The sequence below is a fragment of the Schistocerca nitens genome, chromosome 2, assembly GCF_023898315.1.
Source record: "Schistocerca nitens isolate TAMUIC-IGC-003100 chromosome 2, iqSchNite1.1, whole genome shotgun sequence".
NCBI lineage: Eukaryota > Metazoa > Arthropoda > Insecta > Orthoptera > Acrididae > Schistocerca > Schistocerca nitens.
Window position 1 is genome coordinate 1,183,229,164 of NC_064615.1, and position 19,779 is coordinate 1,183,248,942.

Sequence of the window (19,779 nt, forward strand, 5' to 3'; positions counted from 1 at the left end):
GAACTGACTAATACTATTCTTGAAATCATTAAATGTCTGATTTTGCTGTGTACATTGTTGTCCTATATTTTCCTTAAGCCATTGTGTTACATTTTCCTGAAATTCCTGTTGTTTTGCAAACTTTTGTATTTTTAGTTGCATGAATTGTATTTGTCCCTAGCATTTACATTTCTTTCACGAACTATTTCCTGTTCTTGCATTCATGATGTCGTGATAAATATTCCAAGAAATTCTGGCTGTCACACACTTCAGTTACACTATTTGGAAAAATGTTTCCCGGTGAGAACTGAGAAATTGTCTCATCAAGGGTCATAAAAGTGACATCATTGTTATTTATATTACCAATGCCATCATTTTTTGATAGCGGGACGCCAACATTGTTATTTTGGTAGCCATCAGCCTGTTCACAAGTTGGCTTGTTACCATCAACTTTTGCCAAACTCCGATTTCCGTCATCTTGGCATATTGCATTTTGTAAAGTATTTTCAACAATGACCATTTCCTTTGACTCCATTGTGCATAGTGTCTGACAAAATTAGGAAAAAAAATTTTACAAAAATGAAATTTTCAATTAAAGTGGATTTAGCTGCGTATTATTATCTGACACAGTCTTATAGAATTTGAATGACTTATCTTACATTTTAATGATGACTTTGTACAGATTTTTGTCTTTTCTGTGGAAGTGCACTTTCCATAAAGGATATTAATATGAAGGATAAAAGATTACCTACTGCTAGAGAGACAGCGCCAAGTGAGGCCATGTAAGCATACAGTGTAGCAACTTCCTAACCTTACTGCTGAAATCAGCATTCCCAGCGTGTCTAGTTTGTAGGCAGAATTTAATTTTAATTTGCTTCTTCAGTACCCCCACCCCCATATGTGGGCGGGCAAATAATGGAAACTGATTAACAGTTGCTGCTTGAATAATTGGGGGAAAAATTTGAAAGAATAATTGAAAGAAATTGGAAGGTAATTTATAAATGTGTTCACATATCCTGAGCAAATTTTAACCGGCACTAATATCAACAGACCCTCAATGTCAGTACCTTTACTATCAATATTCAGTTGTTTTTTTATGTACAGCATCGCATTAGTTCCATTGCGCATAGAGCTGATTATGACAATGCTGATACAGGATCACCCCTCCACTGCTCATGCAAATTCCTCTTGTCTGCTTCGAACCTCCTGATGCAGTATTCTTGGCACAGGCACAATGCACAATGATTAACAGACAGGTGTGATTGATGTAAATATATATAAATAAATGTGGCCCCCTAAGAATTTTTATAACACTTTTTAATATATGGTTGAAATACACATTTTTAGACAATACTGGTATGACAGAGCTAGTCATACATCTGCCCGCTATCAGTTATAGAAACAAACAGTTGAAGATACAGAAATTAATCATTTGAAGAGGATATCTCTTCTCCTTTTTTGTATCAAAACATTGCTGGCACTAAGCAACTTGTTAATTAATGTTTGGCTATGTACATGTATAAAAAGAAAAGAACAAAGAACAAAAAATCAATGTGATCCATTATAAACAATAAACATCGTACCATACTCATGGTACCTACTGACAGGTTGGTTTATTCTGTGTCTTCGTGTCCTGCCTTGGGTATATGGAGTACACCATAGAGAAAGAACATCTGTGGCAATGCCTATGACATCACAGGGACATGTTTAAACTTGTGACATGAATAATCTCAATTGGAATATGTTGATTAACATGGAAGATTTTGGATCTTGTCCTTATTAATGTTCTTGCAATGCTCCAAATAATGTAACAGCTTTGTAATGCATGGCCGATCAGACTCTAATTCACCACCCGATAACATAGGAAAGAACCAGCAGAACATTATGAATCGTGTCCATGACAGGATCCAGAATAAATACAGGTGGGAGTAAGTAAAATTTATGAACAGTGAATAGTAAACAGAAATTTGAAATGTTAAAGTGAGTTGGTGAATTTTGAATATGCAGATTGGCAAGAGTTAATAGCTGTTGTCAGTAGTAAAGAAGATCAGGTGCCAAAAATTAAACTGCAGACAATACGTCAATTGCTAGTGCTCTGAATCAAGAAGTGTGAAGAGGTTTGTGTGGTCAATGAACAACTATTAAATGCTTCAACTACATTTACTATGAAGAAGAAATTCACTACTCACAAGTTGGGAGATTTCTACTACGACTAGAGACAGCTTGGATTCTAATAATCTCATAACCTGTTTATAACAACAGCCATGGATCACAGCTGTGCCACATTGATCTACAGCAGAGGCAGTGTCTACGGCACAGTCAGTTTCGGCAATGCAGCACTCTATACAATGATCCAGCCTCCCGTCGGTATTTGATGAACCAAATTCTGGTGAGCTGTATATCATCTGGGTTGGTTAGTTTCCAAAGTTTTTGTTGTTGGTGTTTGTGTTGTGGGGTAAATTTCATGTGGTATTGCAACAAGAGTTTTTGTATGTGCTTGTCTTCTCCAAATGTATTAAGTTGATACTAATTAAACATGTGTTGTTGTACACATTGTACGCCTGTGGTGATGAAAAAAATAACTACTGGGATCCCACCCTCATTCAATGCATTTAGTGAACAACTTGCTTTATAAAATAAAAAATACTAAAACAGAATGAAAAAATGAAATAAAACCAACAAATATGATGCTAGAGAATACTAAAACAGAATTTAAAAAATAAAATAAAAAGCGACAGACACCACAGTAAAACAACATACCTCTTGGTCACCTAAGGAAAAGGAAGAAATTGAACTAACATATTGCAGTTACAGACAAAATGTATTATCTTACCAAAGGAGCTAAATTCATAAACATTGAAACAGTGCAATTTAGTTTGAAAGTGAGTTAATTAGGAATTTAAAGATGTAAACAAGGACTTCATATGATTAAAATATTTAACTGGGTAGAAATTTAACACAATGCATGAACAAATTTCAGGCAAACAGGTAAGGGTGAGAGCATTGGAACAACACAAAAATCCAGATGTAGCCCTATTTCAGGCTCTTCACTCACTGGTTTGGAGGAACTAGCAGTCAGCTTAACTGATAATAAAGTACAAGAAAGGATTAAGTCATCTGTAAATACACCTAATTTTAATGTAGGAACAAAATGAACAGAGAGTGAATTACAGAAAATGTGGGATGAACTAACTAAAACTTAGAAAGTAGATTTTAGGAAAATATTTACTTGTCTGTGGAACTGTATTAAAGTATACCATGCTTGGAAACCCAGCTTTGAAAGATGTTTAATATGTAATGATATTGTTGAAGGTGTTTTTATTGCTATTTTAAGATGTATTTGAACACGAAGATGTATTTGAATGGAGCATTATTCTCTAAAGTGTCTATATAAAAATATGCAATTTATTATCCATTGAACCAGTAAATTTTATTAGCAGTGTATACTGCATAATTTTCGTCATGTTGCTTTGTGTAGATGCTTGTTGCCAAATAGCAGGAAATGTACTTTCCATTGAGAGTCAGAAGCCTAGTTTTAACACTGGAAACTCCAAACTGGAATATCATAATCCTAGATTTACGATGTGTCAAGTGCCCAAATTTCAGAACTGGTTTGGCTGTTTTTTGCTGAGGACACCATAGTGCATGCCTGATGTGGTCGTCTTGAAAACCAATATCTGAGCTGGACCCAATTTTAGTTTATGATGTCATTGAAGATTATATAATTTTATTTATGTAGTCTTATTTACTTACCTGAGGCAATTACATAATCTTCATAGCTCTTTGTTTATTTTTGGAAGAAAGAAATAGTGTTAAGATGAATTTGGGTCATTGCGTAATGGTACCTGGTTATAGAAAAGGAATTTTTCCTAGTGTGTAGGCCACCTTATGTCAAGTGCACTTACATCAGCATGTGCCATCTGGATCCTACGCACCAACATCAGCTGTTCTGAGTTGTGCAGGTGAGAACTGTCCCTCCAGTATATCCTATGTTCCCGTAACCCTCCTGGCTTCAACGTTTGGTAGCCATTGTCCTTACCCATCTAGCCACTTCACTTTTGCCACCAGTCCAGCACTGCACAGCTCTCTATTCCACCAATGCACCCAATCGTTTTACTTATATCCTTTTCTGCTACCTCCCCTCTTTCTTCCCTGTGCTCCATCTAACCTCCTGAATGCACCTAGCTGTCCTACTCTCCACCACGTCCCTGCATGCTCCCAGCAGCACTTCACCATCCCCCAACCCTATCCTGCTATCCTTACTCCTTCCTGCACCCAATCTCCTCCTTACCATCTCCCGATTGCCTCTCCGATAATGTGTTGTTGCTCGCAATCTGATTCCAGCTGTTAGGAAATGTGATCATGTATGTGTGAATTGCATTTGCATGTCTGTGTGTGTGTGTGTTTTGTCTATTTTTGAAAAAGGCTAGAAAAGCTAACTTTCTGACAGTCTTTTTGTTGTGCCTTTCTGCAACTCGGCATCTCCACTGTATGGTGAGTGTCGACCATCCTTTTCATAATATTGTTAAATTCCATTCTGCATTTTCCATTGTTCGATCTTACATCATTTTGGTTATATAAATGAAAGTACATGTTACTTTGACCTAATTTTAAACCCAGTGATATAGTGCTAGTCAAAGTCTTTCATCATAATTCACATTTAAAGAAAGAAATAAGCAAGTGTTTTCATCATTATGAAATTCCATATAAAATTATAGGGATTCCAAATCTGAAGGCTGTTTTCTTAATGCACCCTATGAATGGAAAAAGGAAAAGATCTCTGTAATATAGGTAGATGGGTGTGGTTGTAGCAGCTGCTCCAGGAACTAAGAATCCGTGGTTCTACACAACCAGCCTAGCTGGACAAAATGTAATAACAAGCACTATGGTTCGTGAGAGCAGCAACAACATTGCCTGGGGAGGTAACCAATCCACCCATCGGCAGATGGCAACTGGGCATTCAGATTCTGGTGGACCCGGATAACCACAAACTCAGAGAAAGTCGGAGTTCTCTGGCAAACTATCCAGTAAAATACCAACATTCTTTGGCACACTAAATATCAGTACACTAATACAACCTGGAAAGCTACTCCGTCTTACTACAGAACTCAACAGACAAACAATCCTATTACTAGCACGTCGGGAAACACAATATACTGATGATGATACCACAAACTATGGTAAGTACCACACATTCATATGTGGCCCCCGACGTTGGCACAGTATGGTGACCCACCACCATAGCTGACTGCAACAGCTGACATTAACTGTTGCTGACTTCATGTCTGCTCAGCAACGCTGATGCCGTAACCAATGTTTGACGCTGCTGACACCTGTACTATTCACCGGTTCGGATTCTACACCTGCTCACTGACACAGCCTAAAACTTTATGCTGGGTGAGTGAAAAACAATATTTTTTTGGTAAAGTTGAGGGGACAACTTCATGATTAACTGTTATTACCGTTATTGTATTCAGTGGTGAATTTTCTTTAGATGATCACTAGGTCGAAGATCCATAAAATTATGGATCAGGAACAGCAATAAACTTCAGAGCCAGCCTTGGCAATGACTGTAACAAAGCAAATGTCAGACTGAACTGAGGTTGCAAATTTAATTGAAGCACTAAGCCTTAAATTAGATAACCAGAGGCAAGAACAGAAGGCTGATACAGCCACTCTAAGTGAAAAGTTAGAAGCACAGGGTGAAGCTCTAAATTCTAAGTTTGATGTTTTAAATGATAAAGTGGAAACTTTACAATTAGCTTTAAAGAATGAATTGAGTAATTCTTTAACTGTCCGGATGAATCAAATGTTTAAGGATTTTAGCCAAAAGCAGGATGATCAATTGCAGAAGTTGACCCAGAAATTGGAATTTGATATTGAAGACAAGTGCAACAATATAGAGTCTGAATTTAATGAAAAAGTAGGGTCATTTCAGAGTGTGTGTAATGTTACATTTGATGGAGTGAAACAAAGACTACATACCTTAAACGATAGCGAAGAACGTCAGAATAAGCTGATCCCTATTGTCCAATCACACATTGCACGTGTCGACACTCGCACCGATGACATGGAAAGAAATTTTAAAGAAAAGCTAGCAACCTCAGACACTATAAATATAAACGGTATGGAGGAACAGGTAGAGGAATTAATCGACCAAAAATTTGCCGTGAGGGTAAACCCAGACAACGTTCCGTCATGTTTACCTTCAGAACTTAAATGATACCAAGAGATGCATGGGTGATTTGTAGAAAGAGTTTAAACTTATCCAGGATCAGGTAGAGAGAAGGGTGGCTTCACTGAATGCAGTGTTGACTAGTGAGGTGGTGACAGATTTACAATCGGGACCAAATTCTGGACTTTCCAGACAATCTCCCAAATTTTGACACCCAACTCATTTCTTGAAACGATTTAATCAAGCCTTGCTGAAGAATTGGGAAGACACAAAAAAGATAGAATTCGCTGTAGGTTACCTTCTAGGAGAGGCCTCTGAGTGGGGCGCAGAGAATATAGAGAATTTTGCATCTTGGGCTGACTTTCAGAGAAGGTTTAAGAAGTATTGGTCAACAAGTGCCCAAGAAAAATTAATATCTGATTTGTGGGACTCAAAGTATTATAACAATACATGAGATATGATGAAAAAATATTTTGACTGGCATTTAAAAAAGGGCAAAACATTAGGTAAATCCATGGTGGAAGAGGGATTGGTAAGAATTTTGATAAGGCGACTACCCACTTACGCTAGGAAAGACATATTATGTTGCTTGTGGAAGCTGGTAGAAGAACTGTTATCCTTTGTAGACGCACTTGATGCCATCAATAAGGGCCAAAATGAGAATGTGCATCAAAATGAGAATCAGAACTACAAAAGGAATAATAATAATTGTAGCAATAGTAATTTTAAAAGACGTGAAACTAGTCTGGCTGGAGTACACCGGTATAATCGGAATAGTGGTAACAAAAATTATCGAAAAAGACATCCACCATTGAATATAGGACTAGTAACTACACAGAAATTTGTACCTAGTAATAATAGAGCTCAAAATGAAAACGTAATACCTTGATTTGGTAACCAGCCAGTAATTACCAATAATGAGGAAAACGACGTGCGATCTGGATCCAGGGCTGGGGCCCAGGTTGTGGAAATACATTAGAAGGCCTACCTCATAATAAATATGCTTGCTTTACACATAAAGTACCAAAAAAGAATGGTTGCTACTGGAGGAACATACCAATACCAACATTAATCCATGACCAACATGGTTAACATCTGTATATATTCGGGTAGTGAAGTGTCACTTATTTATCGGGGTTTCTTTAAGACATTAAGATCTAAGGATGACTTGCCTATACTACCAGTAACAGGACTATACACAGTTGGTATAACTGGAACTAAAAGTAAGGTTGTCAAATATGAAACCCAAGTAACTTGTAACATCGGTGGTATTACGTTCCATCAAACACTTCTGGCAGTAGACAATATTAACAGGGATGTGTTATTGAGCCTAGATTGGCTGTCAGAATTTAATGTAATATTGAATTTTGAAGAGAGTTGTCTTTATTTTGGATTAGGTGAGGATAAATATTGTGTTAAGTTTATAACAGACAGTTGTATTATAAACAAACAACTGAACACCAGCATTTACGATTAACAGCAACAGCGCAATTGTCACCAGAGATGGAAAACATAAGTCATGCTTCACATAGAGCTGACATACAAAGTAAAGTAAATGAATCCTTGATATTAACAAATGACCAAAAATCAGATTTAACCAGGATTCTAGTAGAATGTGAAATGGTATTTTCTGATAGTCCAGGTAGCATTAGTGACTATGTATGTAAATTTAAGATCAAAGATAATACTCCATTTTTTTGTAAACCTTACCCAATACCAGTAAGCTTAAAGGAAGCGGTTAAGGAGGAGATAGATAAAATCATGGACAGTAAAATAATAGAACGAAGTATGAGTGTTACTGATTGAAAAATAAATTAATGTTTTGATAAATATTAATGTACATGACGAATATGTGTAAAATATCACGTGTTCGACCTAAGGGGAGGGATATGTAGTGCTTCGAGAATTTCGAGGAAAATTCTAGAAACACTTAGCTCTCCACTGTTCTTGAACACCCAATATTTTAATGACGAGGGTGAGAGAGCCATTTTACTGCAACACACATGTCTGTGTGTGCAGGAAGGACAACTGTCACGAGGAGCCAGGAGCTGCATCAGATGAGCGGCTCCGACGAGTGGTTGCCATTAGAGCCTTGGAAGTCATATCAAAAAGTCAAAGAATGTTAGTATAATGTTCCATGATTTGTGGTGCCATGAGGATTGTTACAGAGGCAGATGAAGCATGTATTATATACAGACTTTTACTTATGTCTTGGCTCTGCATGAGGCAGAACATATGTAACTGTATGAGTGTTTTGTAGATTCTGACATTTATCTTGAAACCAGTTGGCTTGGTGGAGTTTGTACAGAATTATTTTTACTTTGGGACGAGAGTTGAAAATATATTGTTGTTGAACTGACAATATCCTGTGTACATAATTTATTTCAAGAATATGGAGCTGGTTAATAATATTCCCTTTAACCTGGTACAGTCTTCAGAGATGAATTAAACGGTGAGAGCAACGTAGCTGATAATCCAAAGAAGAGGATCGACTGCATGCACAATGTCTAGGTCAACTGGAAGAGACGTGTGAGTCGTGTAACCCAACACCGCACTGTCTCTTGTCGTCCAAGAAAGCGTTAGAGTGCCAGAATCTTGACATAGCAAACAGCCCTTATCAATCCTAGCATATTTAGGAAAATTAATAGCTAGGCAGCTTATATGCCAGTTGTTGACTGTACACAAAGATAAGAAAACTCGTAAAGAAATTAGGTACAAAATGTGTGACACAAACTGATACCAAAAGTACAGAGTATATCAAAATATTCATTCAGTTTGGCACACCTATATTCCTCAAACTAATAAACACATACAATGAATTTTGTTTTTTGATGAACGGGAAATGTTTTCATAGGTAATCAATATGACCGCCTTGAGAAGCACGGCATATGTCTATGCGGTATTCTAATTGTTCCCATGCTGCAGCAAGCATGTCTTGAGTTACAGCTTCCACAGCTGCAGTTATGCCATGTCTCAGTTCATTCATTGTTGTTAGTAACAGAGGCACATAAACAGAGTTTTTTATAAACCCCCACAAGAAATAATCACATACAGTCAGGTCCAGTGACTTCGGAGGCCGGTAATGTAAGGCTGAATCATTTGTCCTACGTGACCAATCCATCGTTCAGTAATCCTTCTATTTAAAAATTGCTGCACTTCCAGATGCCAGTGTGGGTGTGCCGCATCCTGTTGGTAAATGAAATTGTTCGAATCAGTCTCCAGCTGTTGGAAAAGAAAGTTCTCAAGCATATTGACATATGTGAAACTATACAAAACACATTAAATTTTGGAGAGTCCCTGTCATGTTGTATAACTTCATGTGGTTGTTCTGTGCCACATATTCTCAGTTATGACAATTAACCTTTCTATTTTAGTGGAATGTTGCCTTACACAAAGAGCTTGTAGTAACTAAATTTTGTTTAGTTTTATGTGCAAATGTCGATGCAACATATGCCAGATGGACATCGGCAGTATGATGAACTGTCGAGCTGCACAGCAAATGGATTTCTTTGGACTCCTTGTGAAACTATGGCAGCTGCATTTGACGTCTGTGTCAGACGCTTGGGGGACATCCCAGTCATTTGCCTTTACACAAACAACCTGTTTCTTGGCGTTGTTCATGCCATCATCTAATGCTCTGTGCTGTAGGAAGATCCACACCATATCTACAACAAAAGTCATGCTGAACAGTTATTACTGACCCACACTGGACACAAAATGCTTTCTTCTGTCCCAACACCATTTTTCCTAGAACTGAAGGGGGCACACACGATTGCTACCTAGCAAGAACAATGTAAAACTTGAGAGTTTTCTCTTTCCAACAGTATGTGGTTCACACACATATCACACAGAACATAGTAGTTATGATTTCTCTAAACCGGATGATTCCTTTTGATACACCCTGTATTTCCAGTCACTCTCCATCAGTTGTGAAGGAGCCTCACAACCATTTTGTGGATGAACCTCTTACTTCCCAGCCTTTTCATGTTCTTGTCATTACCCACATTGCTGCTTCAGTCTGTCAGTACCTATCTCAACTTTCGAAATTCAATTGGACTTCTATGCGAGAATGTAGGTTTGTGTCCTAACCTAACAGACACTTATAATCTGTGAGGATGATGCATGACAACTGATAATCCTCTGCGGAAAGAAAGAAGTATTCTGAAGAACAGTTTTTGATCTCACATCTGTTGCAACTTTTGTCCTCATGACATACATTGCTGGAGAAAGAACATAAAAATGAATAGTAGTAAATCAGTGTTGTTAATGCACAAGTGAATTGCCGTTTTCAGCAATGTGTTACAATGTTGTGTAGTTATGATTTGAATTATTGGTAAAAATTATTATTTTCTTCCTTAACATCTTTTCAGATATATTGTATTTGATATTGGGCTTGTAAATATTCTGTATTTGCTGAAAGATAACTTCGAGTACAAATTTTAAATTTCTTATGCCTGCACCTAATAAATGATAACCCTTGTATACAAACGATGAAGAAATGCAATGTTATTATTTTTATTTGTATATCTTTATTTGTATATACTTTAGGACTTGTGTATGGTGGTTCCATTTGATCCTCCAGTCCCAGGTGGTAATTATTGTGACTGCTCGTAATTATTTGGACTGCAGCTATGTAAAATTACACACTCTTATCATTTGAGACTGAATATAATTCCTGAATCCTTTGACTGCTCATTTTATACGTGCAGTGTGTTTTCACACAGCTTAAAATTTGTTTGGAGTTTACATGAAAGGACTGAAAGTGTCAACTAATTTCTGGAAGTTGCTGAATTTTCACATATTCAACTGCTAATGAAAAGGCAACTCTTCTGTTTCATTCTCATTTAATGATACGATTGTTAGCGTTTTTGATATAACTATAAATTTGTTATTGTTTTTAATCTGAAGAACAGTTCTGTGCTCACATTAAATTCTTGCACTGTGATTCAAACTATTTGTGTGATGATTTGATGCTGTCACATATGTTTAAAAGGTTTGATTCCATGGAAAGTATGTTTTATCTTTACAACCATTGATGGAGTTATCACATGGTCTTAATATACATACCTTAAAATCATAATATTCAAATTGATGTATGAGATTGTGGAGTGATAAATTGTAATTAAATATTGGATTTTGCCACAAAAGCTTTTTAATGATGATTTCATAATATATCACGATCATAGATATTACATGAAGAACAATTTTAACCAAGTAAAATTTTCTGTGAACACTTCAGTTCTTTGCTTTTATAAATTTGTGTTGTGCAGGACACATCATAGACATGCAGAAGTGTGCCATTGTTTATTGTGCATTTGAAGAGGACTGATATGTTTGTAGCACTTTTGCCTGAGTGTTTTACAATGTAATGTTCACCATTTGTGTATTTAAAAATTAAATAAGGTAACTAAATAAGAAAGCTAACAGTAACAGAAGAAAAGTTTGTGACTAAAATGTTTTTCTCACATTTTTTTCCGATTTAGGGTTAGCAATTATGAGATTGCTCAAAATTTGTCAGGGAACATTGCTAAAACTTATCTGGAAATCAGAGGAATATCACCGAACTTCACTTGGGTAAACTTGTGGCAACCCTGAGTGTATAAGTTTTGCTGGGAAGCTATTAATGTCATCCATACAGTCCCAATCCTTTCCCATCTGATTTCCATATTTTTAGAACCATTAAGAAAGACTCTCACGATTATCGGTTTTCTTCAGACAAAGATAGGAAGCCTGGGTGCACTCATCGTTCTGTAGACAACCACAAAAAGTTTGCCATGAAGACATTCATCATCTTGTCTCACAGTGGGATAAATGTATTAACAGTTAAAGTGTATGTTTTTGAAATAATATGCCGGTCACTTAATTTTTTTCTCCCTCTGACTGCCCCTTACATTTATAATTTTCCCTTCAACTTAAGTTCTTTTCACAATTTATCTGCAAAGGTGGTATTCCTGCTTTCAGAAAATAATTCAGGAATCAGTTTAGTTTTATATAGTTCTTTACAATGTAAAGCTACGGGGTAGTTTTTCTATCCCTCATACTTTAATAGAAAGTTTTGAGATCATTGTTTACAAAGTACATTTAATCACACAGCACAACTATGTCCACAAACATGCCTAGCTGCTTTGAAAAATAGGTTCAATCAACACAGCACAACTGTGTCCACTAACATGCCCAACTGGATGTATTATATTAGCATTACGTATAGAGAAGCTACCATGTGTACATTTTACTTACAGTTCATTATTTTGATTGTATCATTACTTAATATTAACACTAATAATAATCATAATAATAATAACAATATTATGGTTATGCTTATGCTTATGCTTAATGCTTAATCATTATCATTATTGTTACTGTTATTATTATTATCAAAGTATTACTGTTATAAACAAAGTAGGCATGTTTGTGGACCTAATTGTGCTGTGTTGATTAAATGTCACATGGGTCCACAAAATGTGAATACAGTTTCTTAGAATGGCAATTAAAATACCTTTTAGATGTATTTTTATATTCATACATAAATAAGTAATTTATTGCTAACTGTATGAATGTAAATAAAATAAACAAATAATACAGTGTGACAAATGTTATTGTCTGCAAAATGAATTACATGTGTGTATCATGTTCTTTACTAGAAAATGGGAGAGTACCATTGACTAGTTCCATTGAAAATGTCAAATTGATTTTGCTACACCTTGACCAAATATTTTTATTAGAAGAATGGGATAGGAAGTTACTATTATGTCTAACACAGCTTGAGACACACATGAAACCATTAATTGTTATGCTTCAGAACTCTTATGGGTGCCCTAAAGCTGAATTTGGGAGGTGCGCCAGAGGGCCCTGCCGGTACTGGCAAGACGGAGACAACTAAGGATCTTGCAAAAGCCGTGGCCAAACAGTGTGTTGTGTTCAATTGCTCGGATGGGTTGGATTACAAGGCAATGGGAAAGTTTTTTAAGGTAAGTTGGTATTTGGCTAATGAACTGTCAAGATTATAAGTTAGTGTAACAAAATACGCTTGCTTAAAAATGTGACGATAAGATAACGTATGCTCCACGTAGCAGCTGTGTAACTGGGAGACTGAGCAACCAGAACGTTATGACGACCTACTGATAGCCGGTATATCAACCTTTGGCACAGGTAACAGCAGCAACACTTCACGGCACGAAAGCGACGAGGCCTCGGTAGATCACTGGAGGGAGTTGGGACCACATCTGCACGTACAAGTCAGCTAATTCCCATTAATTCTGGATGAAAGGTAATGAACTCTGATGCCACATTCAATGACATCCCATATGTGTTCGACTGGGTCCAGATCTGGTGATTTGGCACACGAGCATATCAATTGGAACTCACCACTGTGTTCCTCAAACCACTCTGTCATACTCCTGGCCTCGTGACACGGCAAATTATCTTGTCGAAAAATGTCACTTCTGTCAGAAAATGTGATCGTCACGAGTACAGGTGTCACGGAGCTGCGCCCTTGGAAGATGATGGATTTGAGCCTTCTCATCAGCAAGCTGAATAAAGTATTGGGATTCATCAGACCGTGCAATGCTCTGCCACCAGACCGTGCAATGCTGTGCCACTGTGCTAATGGTCATATGCCCATTCAGTCATAATTGCCAGTGTCATCATTGGCACACGCACGGGTCATCGGCTGCACTGTGTGTTCGGACACACTTGTACAGCATTGAAATCTGATTTTAGTTCCATCACAGTTCACCGCCTCTCCTGTTTTACCAGTCTGCCCAGCCTAAGATGTCCAATGTCTGTAATGAGAGGTGGTTACCCAATCCCACAATGTCTGAATGTGGTTTCACATTGGTTTTGCCACGTGTTGAAGGCACTCACCATAGCACTCCTCAAACACCCAACAAGTCGTGCAGTTTTCAAAATGCTCATGCTGACCCATCGATCGTTTGTCTTTCACATTCTACACACACAGAAAGCGTGCTCACTCGTACCGTGTGCACTGTGCGTGTCTGCCTAGCAGTTGTTCCTCGCTGGGAGATGCTTTTGTAGACTGGATGGGTTTATATTGGTAGTAGATCAGTGGTCATAATGTTATGCCTGATCAGTGTGTATTGACAGGGTATTAAAATTCAAATAATCATTCCAGTATCAGATGTTACAAATGGTTTACAGCAGAAAAAATATAATTTGATGATGAAATCTCCTTTATTAGTCACTTTTGATATTAGCTCTAATTATCAGGTTGCACCATTTAGAAACTTGTGCACAACTGAAACCTTCAGCATTGACTTGCCACTGATCAGTTTGCATCATGATACATGTGTAAAATGAGGGTAAGGAGGAGTGTGACAGACAATAAGTGAATGACATTATTCTGACCTTTTTAATAATGAATACTTTGATCAAGTGCTTCTTTAAATTCATCTAAAATATTCTCTGCCTCCTTTTGCTGCTTTGACTCAAACAATTCTTATTTCTGGAATGCTGCCGATTACCGTAGATATTTGTTTTGGGATAGTTGCTATCTTTGAACTTTTCAAATGTTCCATACCATTAGGAATGTTTATCACCACTTTTGAATGTAAATTCTGAGTTGATTGAACTAATTTTGTATTATAAATATTATGTTTTCATTATTATTTTTATTTTATAAGAGAATTCGTTATTTGGTAAAGCTTCTGAATTACAATATGCCTGAGTGTACCATAAAATGTAGGGTTTTAATAGAAAGTCAGTTAACTCTCACGTCTTCGAGCATATTAGTGAACATATTTCTTTGTACTATGCACGATAAATCTCGGCGCCATTCGCATATTGCTTTCTTATCATTGTTCAGTCTGTTTTTGTTTTCACACTTGTTGCAATTTTAGCATCAGAACAGGTTGTCTTTTTTTAGGCTTGTGAAGACTGTTTGATAATAATTAATTGTAGCCCAGGGTGGAATTATGCATCTAGTAGATAGATTAAAACAGTGCATAAGATTGAAACTCAAACTGCATCTGAGATTTTCTCAGGCAGGGTCATGTTAAGTAAATCTATTAAACAAAGCTGACAAGCCAAAAGGGGCTGGTTTTATAGACCAAACTGTCCCAGGTTGAGGACTCAGGTGGACAGACTGCTCATGCATTCAGCAAATTAAGATATGATCACCTCATCCCCTGGCACTCAGGTACTGCCTGCTTTAGACCTCTGGGTTGGCACAGGCCCGCAAAATTGTGGCGTAATGCTTGCAATGAGTACAGAGTAATTTAAGTAACGCAGTGTAATCCAAAACTGTTGGAAGTGAGTGTTTTTCCAAATAAAAGCAATGAGGGAGTATGTGTGTGCTCAGGTGTCTAGTGAACAATAAAGGGCTGATGACAAGCATCTCGGCCACAGGCTCTAATGTAATTGATGCATTTGGAGGAAGTGGTCGGCCATATTTGATATTTTCATGTGCATCGACATCTGCAGGTGCCTCATTGTCGGAAGTACCTTAATAGGCAGTGACAGGAGGTCAAAATCTGTGGGGCCATCCTACGTGTAGGTGCTGCAGCTACTCGAGGTTTTTGGTGACGGCTGAGGCTCGACACAGAGTGGCTGGAAATTGTACTGCGTCGGTGGTAGTGGTGTGGGCCTCATGTCAGATGCTCGATACGAACTGCACTCAGTTCGTGTTAGAGGTCCGACGAATAGCATTGGCCTCGACATCTAAAATCCTTCATTTCTTGGCACTGTGATACTGCTGGAAACTCACAGCAGAAGAGTGGGTACATGTACTGAGCCATCTGCCCGGTACGGTGGCCATCTATATGCAGACTACAGGCTGAGAAAGTCCCGCGGTGCTAACTGTCTTAACTCGTGGAGGATTTTACGGTGGAGTGGCCGTCGATAAACCTAATCTGGTAAAATTTCAGGTACGTGCACAGTACTTTGTTCTTGAGTAGGATGATAGGGAGGGATGTGAATTGGGTCGATTCCATTCACTGTGCAGAAGTTGGTGACCTTCTGAGAGCCAACCTGATGGTAATTATAGGGCACCATTGTTGTAGGGGAACCACGTTTGGAGAAAATCACAACGAGTGTGTGATTGTGGCCCAAATGTTAATAGATGCCATAGAGGAGATATAGGGGAATTCAGAGAAAAGGGCAGTACTATTAACCATATTTGTCTCGCGAATTATTTGCTGTAAAATCATCCACTGTCGTTCCGCCATGGGTCAGGCCTAGTGGCACCTCAGTGCGGCCGTGATTGCTGAGTAGGTATCTGCTGCACCAATAAAGGACCAGCCAGATCTACATCTGTATACTCCCTGAGCCACTGTGCAGTATGTTGCAGGGGTACACCACACCAATATTATCAGTCCTGTTCTAGTTGCGTATTTGAGCTAGGGAAAAATTACCGTTTATACATTTCCCTGTGTGCCCTAATCTCACTTATTAAATTTTCATGGTCTATGAGTGAGAGAGATATTTGATGGTGCCAGCATTGTGGTAACACACTCTTCTTTGAATGCACGATCTCTGAATTTGCCCAATCAGGTTTTGCATAGACTACATAGACTTTCTTCTAGCATTCCCTTTTAAGTTCCCCCAGGCCTACCTGTCACACTTTTTATGAGCTATTCTGACTTGTTAAGATTCTAGCAGCACCACTTTGAATTTGTTGAATGATTATTGCTATTACTATTTGATAAAGGCTCTGAACATTGGAACAATACTATAAAATTGTTCATACAAGTGTCCCTCATGTTGTTCCATTTACAAGTGTATTGCATTATCCGTGAACCCTTCCAGCAAATCAACTCTTCTATTCAGCTTCCCTAATACTGGTTTCATATGTACAACCCATTTCCTATCAGTTCTTAGTATTACCCCTGAACATTTATACAATGTGAAGTGCTCAAGATCTTTGCCTCTAATGTTGTAAACAGAAGCTATTGGGACCTTTCTCTTTGTTATAGACGTTATCTTACAGTTATCCATATTTAAAGAAAACCATTATTTACCACCCCAAGTTGAAATTTCATTCAAGTCTCTCTTTAGTTCCTTACAATCGTCTGACGACGATGTTTTCCTGTACACAGCAGTATCATCAGCAAACAATGTAAAAGTGCGGCTGATTCTGTCTCACATACTGTTTATGTATGCTGAGGTCATTATAAGTGCTATTAAACATACTTTCATTTTTGTGATGACCTTCATGTGTCATTCCCCATTGGTTCACATGGAAAAGGCAAAATAATTGTTGACAGAGGACAGCTGAAATGGCCAACCTCAGTTCTTTTTCAACTGTGTTCCTCAGCAGAACCCCATTTTCCATTTTTAGTTAACAGCAAATTGAAAAGTTGGTCCAGAGTTCTGCATTGATTGCAAACAGGAAGGTATTTGGACCATATGTGAGTGACAAAATATGTGACCTACTTAAGGAGAGACCATTACATGTTGCTTTGTTGATGACCTCTGAAGCAATTGTAAATCTTTTCAGGACATTATCGCAGCAATTGTAAATCTTTTCAGGACATTATCTCTTAAGAAGTGTATGGGTTCCAGGTTGTCGAAAACTTGATTGCAACCCTTAGGAATCTGGAATAATGTATTAGCATTATTGTTCTGAGCAATGGGCCAGTAATGGATGTTATACTGTTAACTGTTCAGGGGTCTGCATCCATCTCTGCAGCCTCTGGGCTGTTTTACATGGAAGCTGAGCTTCCAGTCCAAATAGCATAATGGTAAGCTTTCAGGCAGTTCCATAGATTGTTGCTAGATCTTCTTTCTTGATTTTGCTGTAGTTTACCTGCACTGCTGTCAAAGCTTTTGAACCATATGCTGTAGATTATTCCATACTGTCAAGGTTCTTATTAGACACCAATCTCATATTTGGATGCATCAGGGGCAGGCTTAGATGTTTGCTGAGTCCAAACATTGCTAAGCATGGCAGTTGCTTAAGACAGTTCTTAGGCTGTAAGAAACATGTTTGGTATTCTTCTTTCCATTTAAATGTACACACTTCTTGCATAAATCATTTAGTGTTTGTACTGTACCTAATACCCTAGGTATAAATTTTCTATAATTCCGTGCATTCCTAAGGAATGTCTGCACTGACTTAAAACTCATACATGGTAGTACTGGACTGATATCGTCAATGTGTTTGACCATTGATACAAGTTGTAGACACAGAGATGTTGAGGAAGATACAAACGGGAAGCCCCAGAGGGCATAGAGGATGTGACTGACCGAAAACCGTGTGGATAAATAGTGCCAAAGATGACTGATGATGAATGAGATATATGATTATAAATACCAGCACAGAATTGGGCCATCTCAAAGAAAATCAGTGAAGAGGTAAATGTACACAATGAAGTGTAGAGCCACAAAAGAAGAAAAAGGAGAAGAAAAAGAACAACAACATATATATATATATATATAGTACTCAATTCACTTTTCATCAAGCTACACTTGAGGCTACGGGCTTGGATATCTATAAAGAACAGTCCAAGTGACCTGTTATGATAATATCATTAAAATTATCGGAGAAACAAGGGAAGTCATGGTCAACTTGTAAAGAAAAAATGCCACACTTGGAGGTAGGCTTTTGATACCTCATCCAGATAAAGACAAAAGTTTATCTAGCAAAATCAGATTGAGTGCATTTTGAAAGTAGGTGTATGAAAACAAGGAGGTTGCAACATTGTCACATTCTACAGTGCATTGGAATATAGAGAAGAATGTGTAACACCCCGCACTACTGTACCAACCATCATAACTCACTGAATGAGGAGATTGCTGGGACATCAAACCCACATCCACCATGGAGCTGTGGTTTGAATCCTATCAGATTCCTTTTTTTATATTTTAAATGTCTATCCCCTATCGAGTGAAGTGGTGCAGTATTTGGCACACTGGACTCACATTCGGGAGGATGTTTCAAGCTGGCATCCTGATTTAGATTTTCTGTAATTTCCCTAGATTTGTTGAGGCAAATGCTGGGATGGTTCCTTTGAAAGGGCACGGCTGATTCCCTTCCCTATCCTTCCCTCATCTAATGGGATCGATCCGTTAAACTGTTTACATGTGTCTACTAACTACGCAGTGCATACCATAACCGGTCCTGTCAAGTTCATGTAGGACAGCTTCATCATGGAGTACACAAACTCTGGTGTGTATGCTGCATTGTACCCTCAAAGGCACCACCTCGACAAGAATGTTTTTTGTCACCTGGGAAATGCCTTTGGAAATCTGGTAATCTTTGTCCACAAGTAATGGACAGAGGTTGTCCTAGGACTAGACATTCTCCATAAACAGATGGCATGGTTCTAGAAACTATTCAGCAGTCACCTTGCCAAATTAGCCATGATTTTGCAAGGCATTTACAGATATCTCAAAGATTGCTTGTTAATTGTTACTCAATAAAGAACTGATCTGTATCGTTATATGCTAACTCAACACCAGTGGCCAGAGGATCGAATCATTAAGTACCATTTTATGAATGACTTTTGCGCTGATTGGAAGAAAACAAACATTTCTTAAGTAATGTGATGTGGACTGGAATTTTCATCCTATGCAACAGCCATTATTGGTCAGAATAACACAACCCACATATAGCTCATAAAAATGGCTTTTAGGCACACTTTGGAGTAAACCTGTGGGCTGGAATAATG

General features: G+C 37.8%; 1 protein-coding gene across 1 annotated transcript in view; it reads left to right on the forward strand.

Annotated features, from left to right (window-relative positions):
* Positions 1-19,779, forward strand: part of LOC126235648 (dynein axonemal heavy chain 3) — a 1,245,905-nt gene that overhangs the window by 428,408 nt on the left and 797,718 nt on the right. Inside the window, exon 22 of the mRNA XM_049944362.1 lies at positions 12,954-13,122. Within this exon, the coding sequence (XP_049800319.1) occupies positions 12,954-13,122 (169 nt within the window). The remainder of the gene's footprint in view (positions 1-12,953; positions 13,123-19,779) is intronic.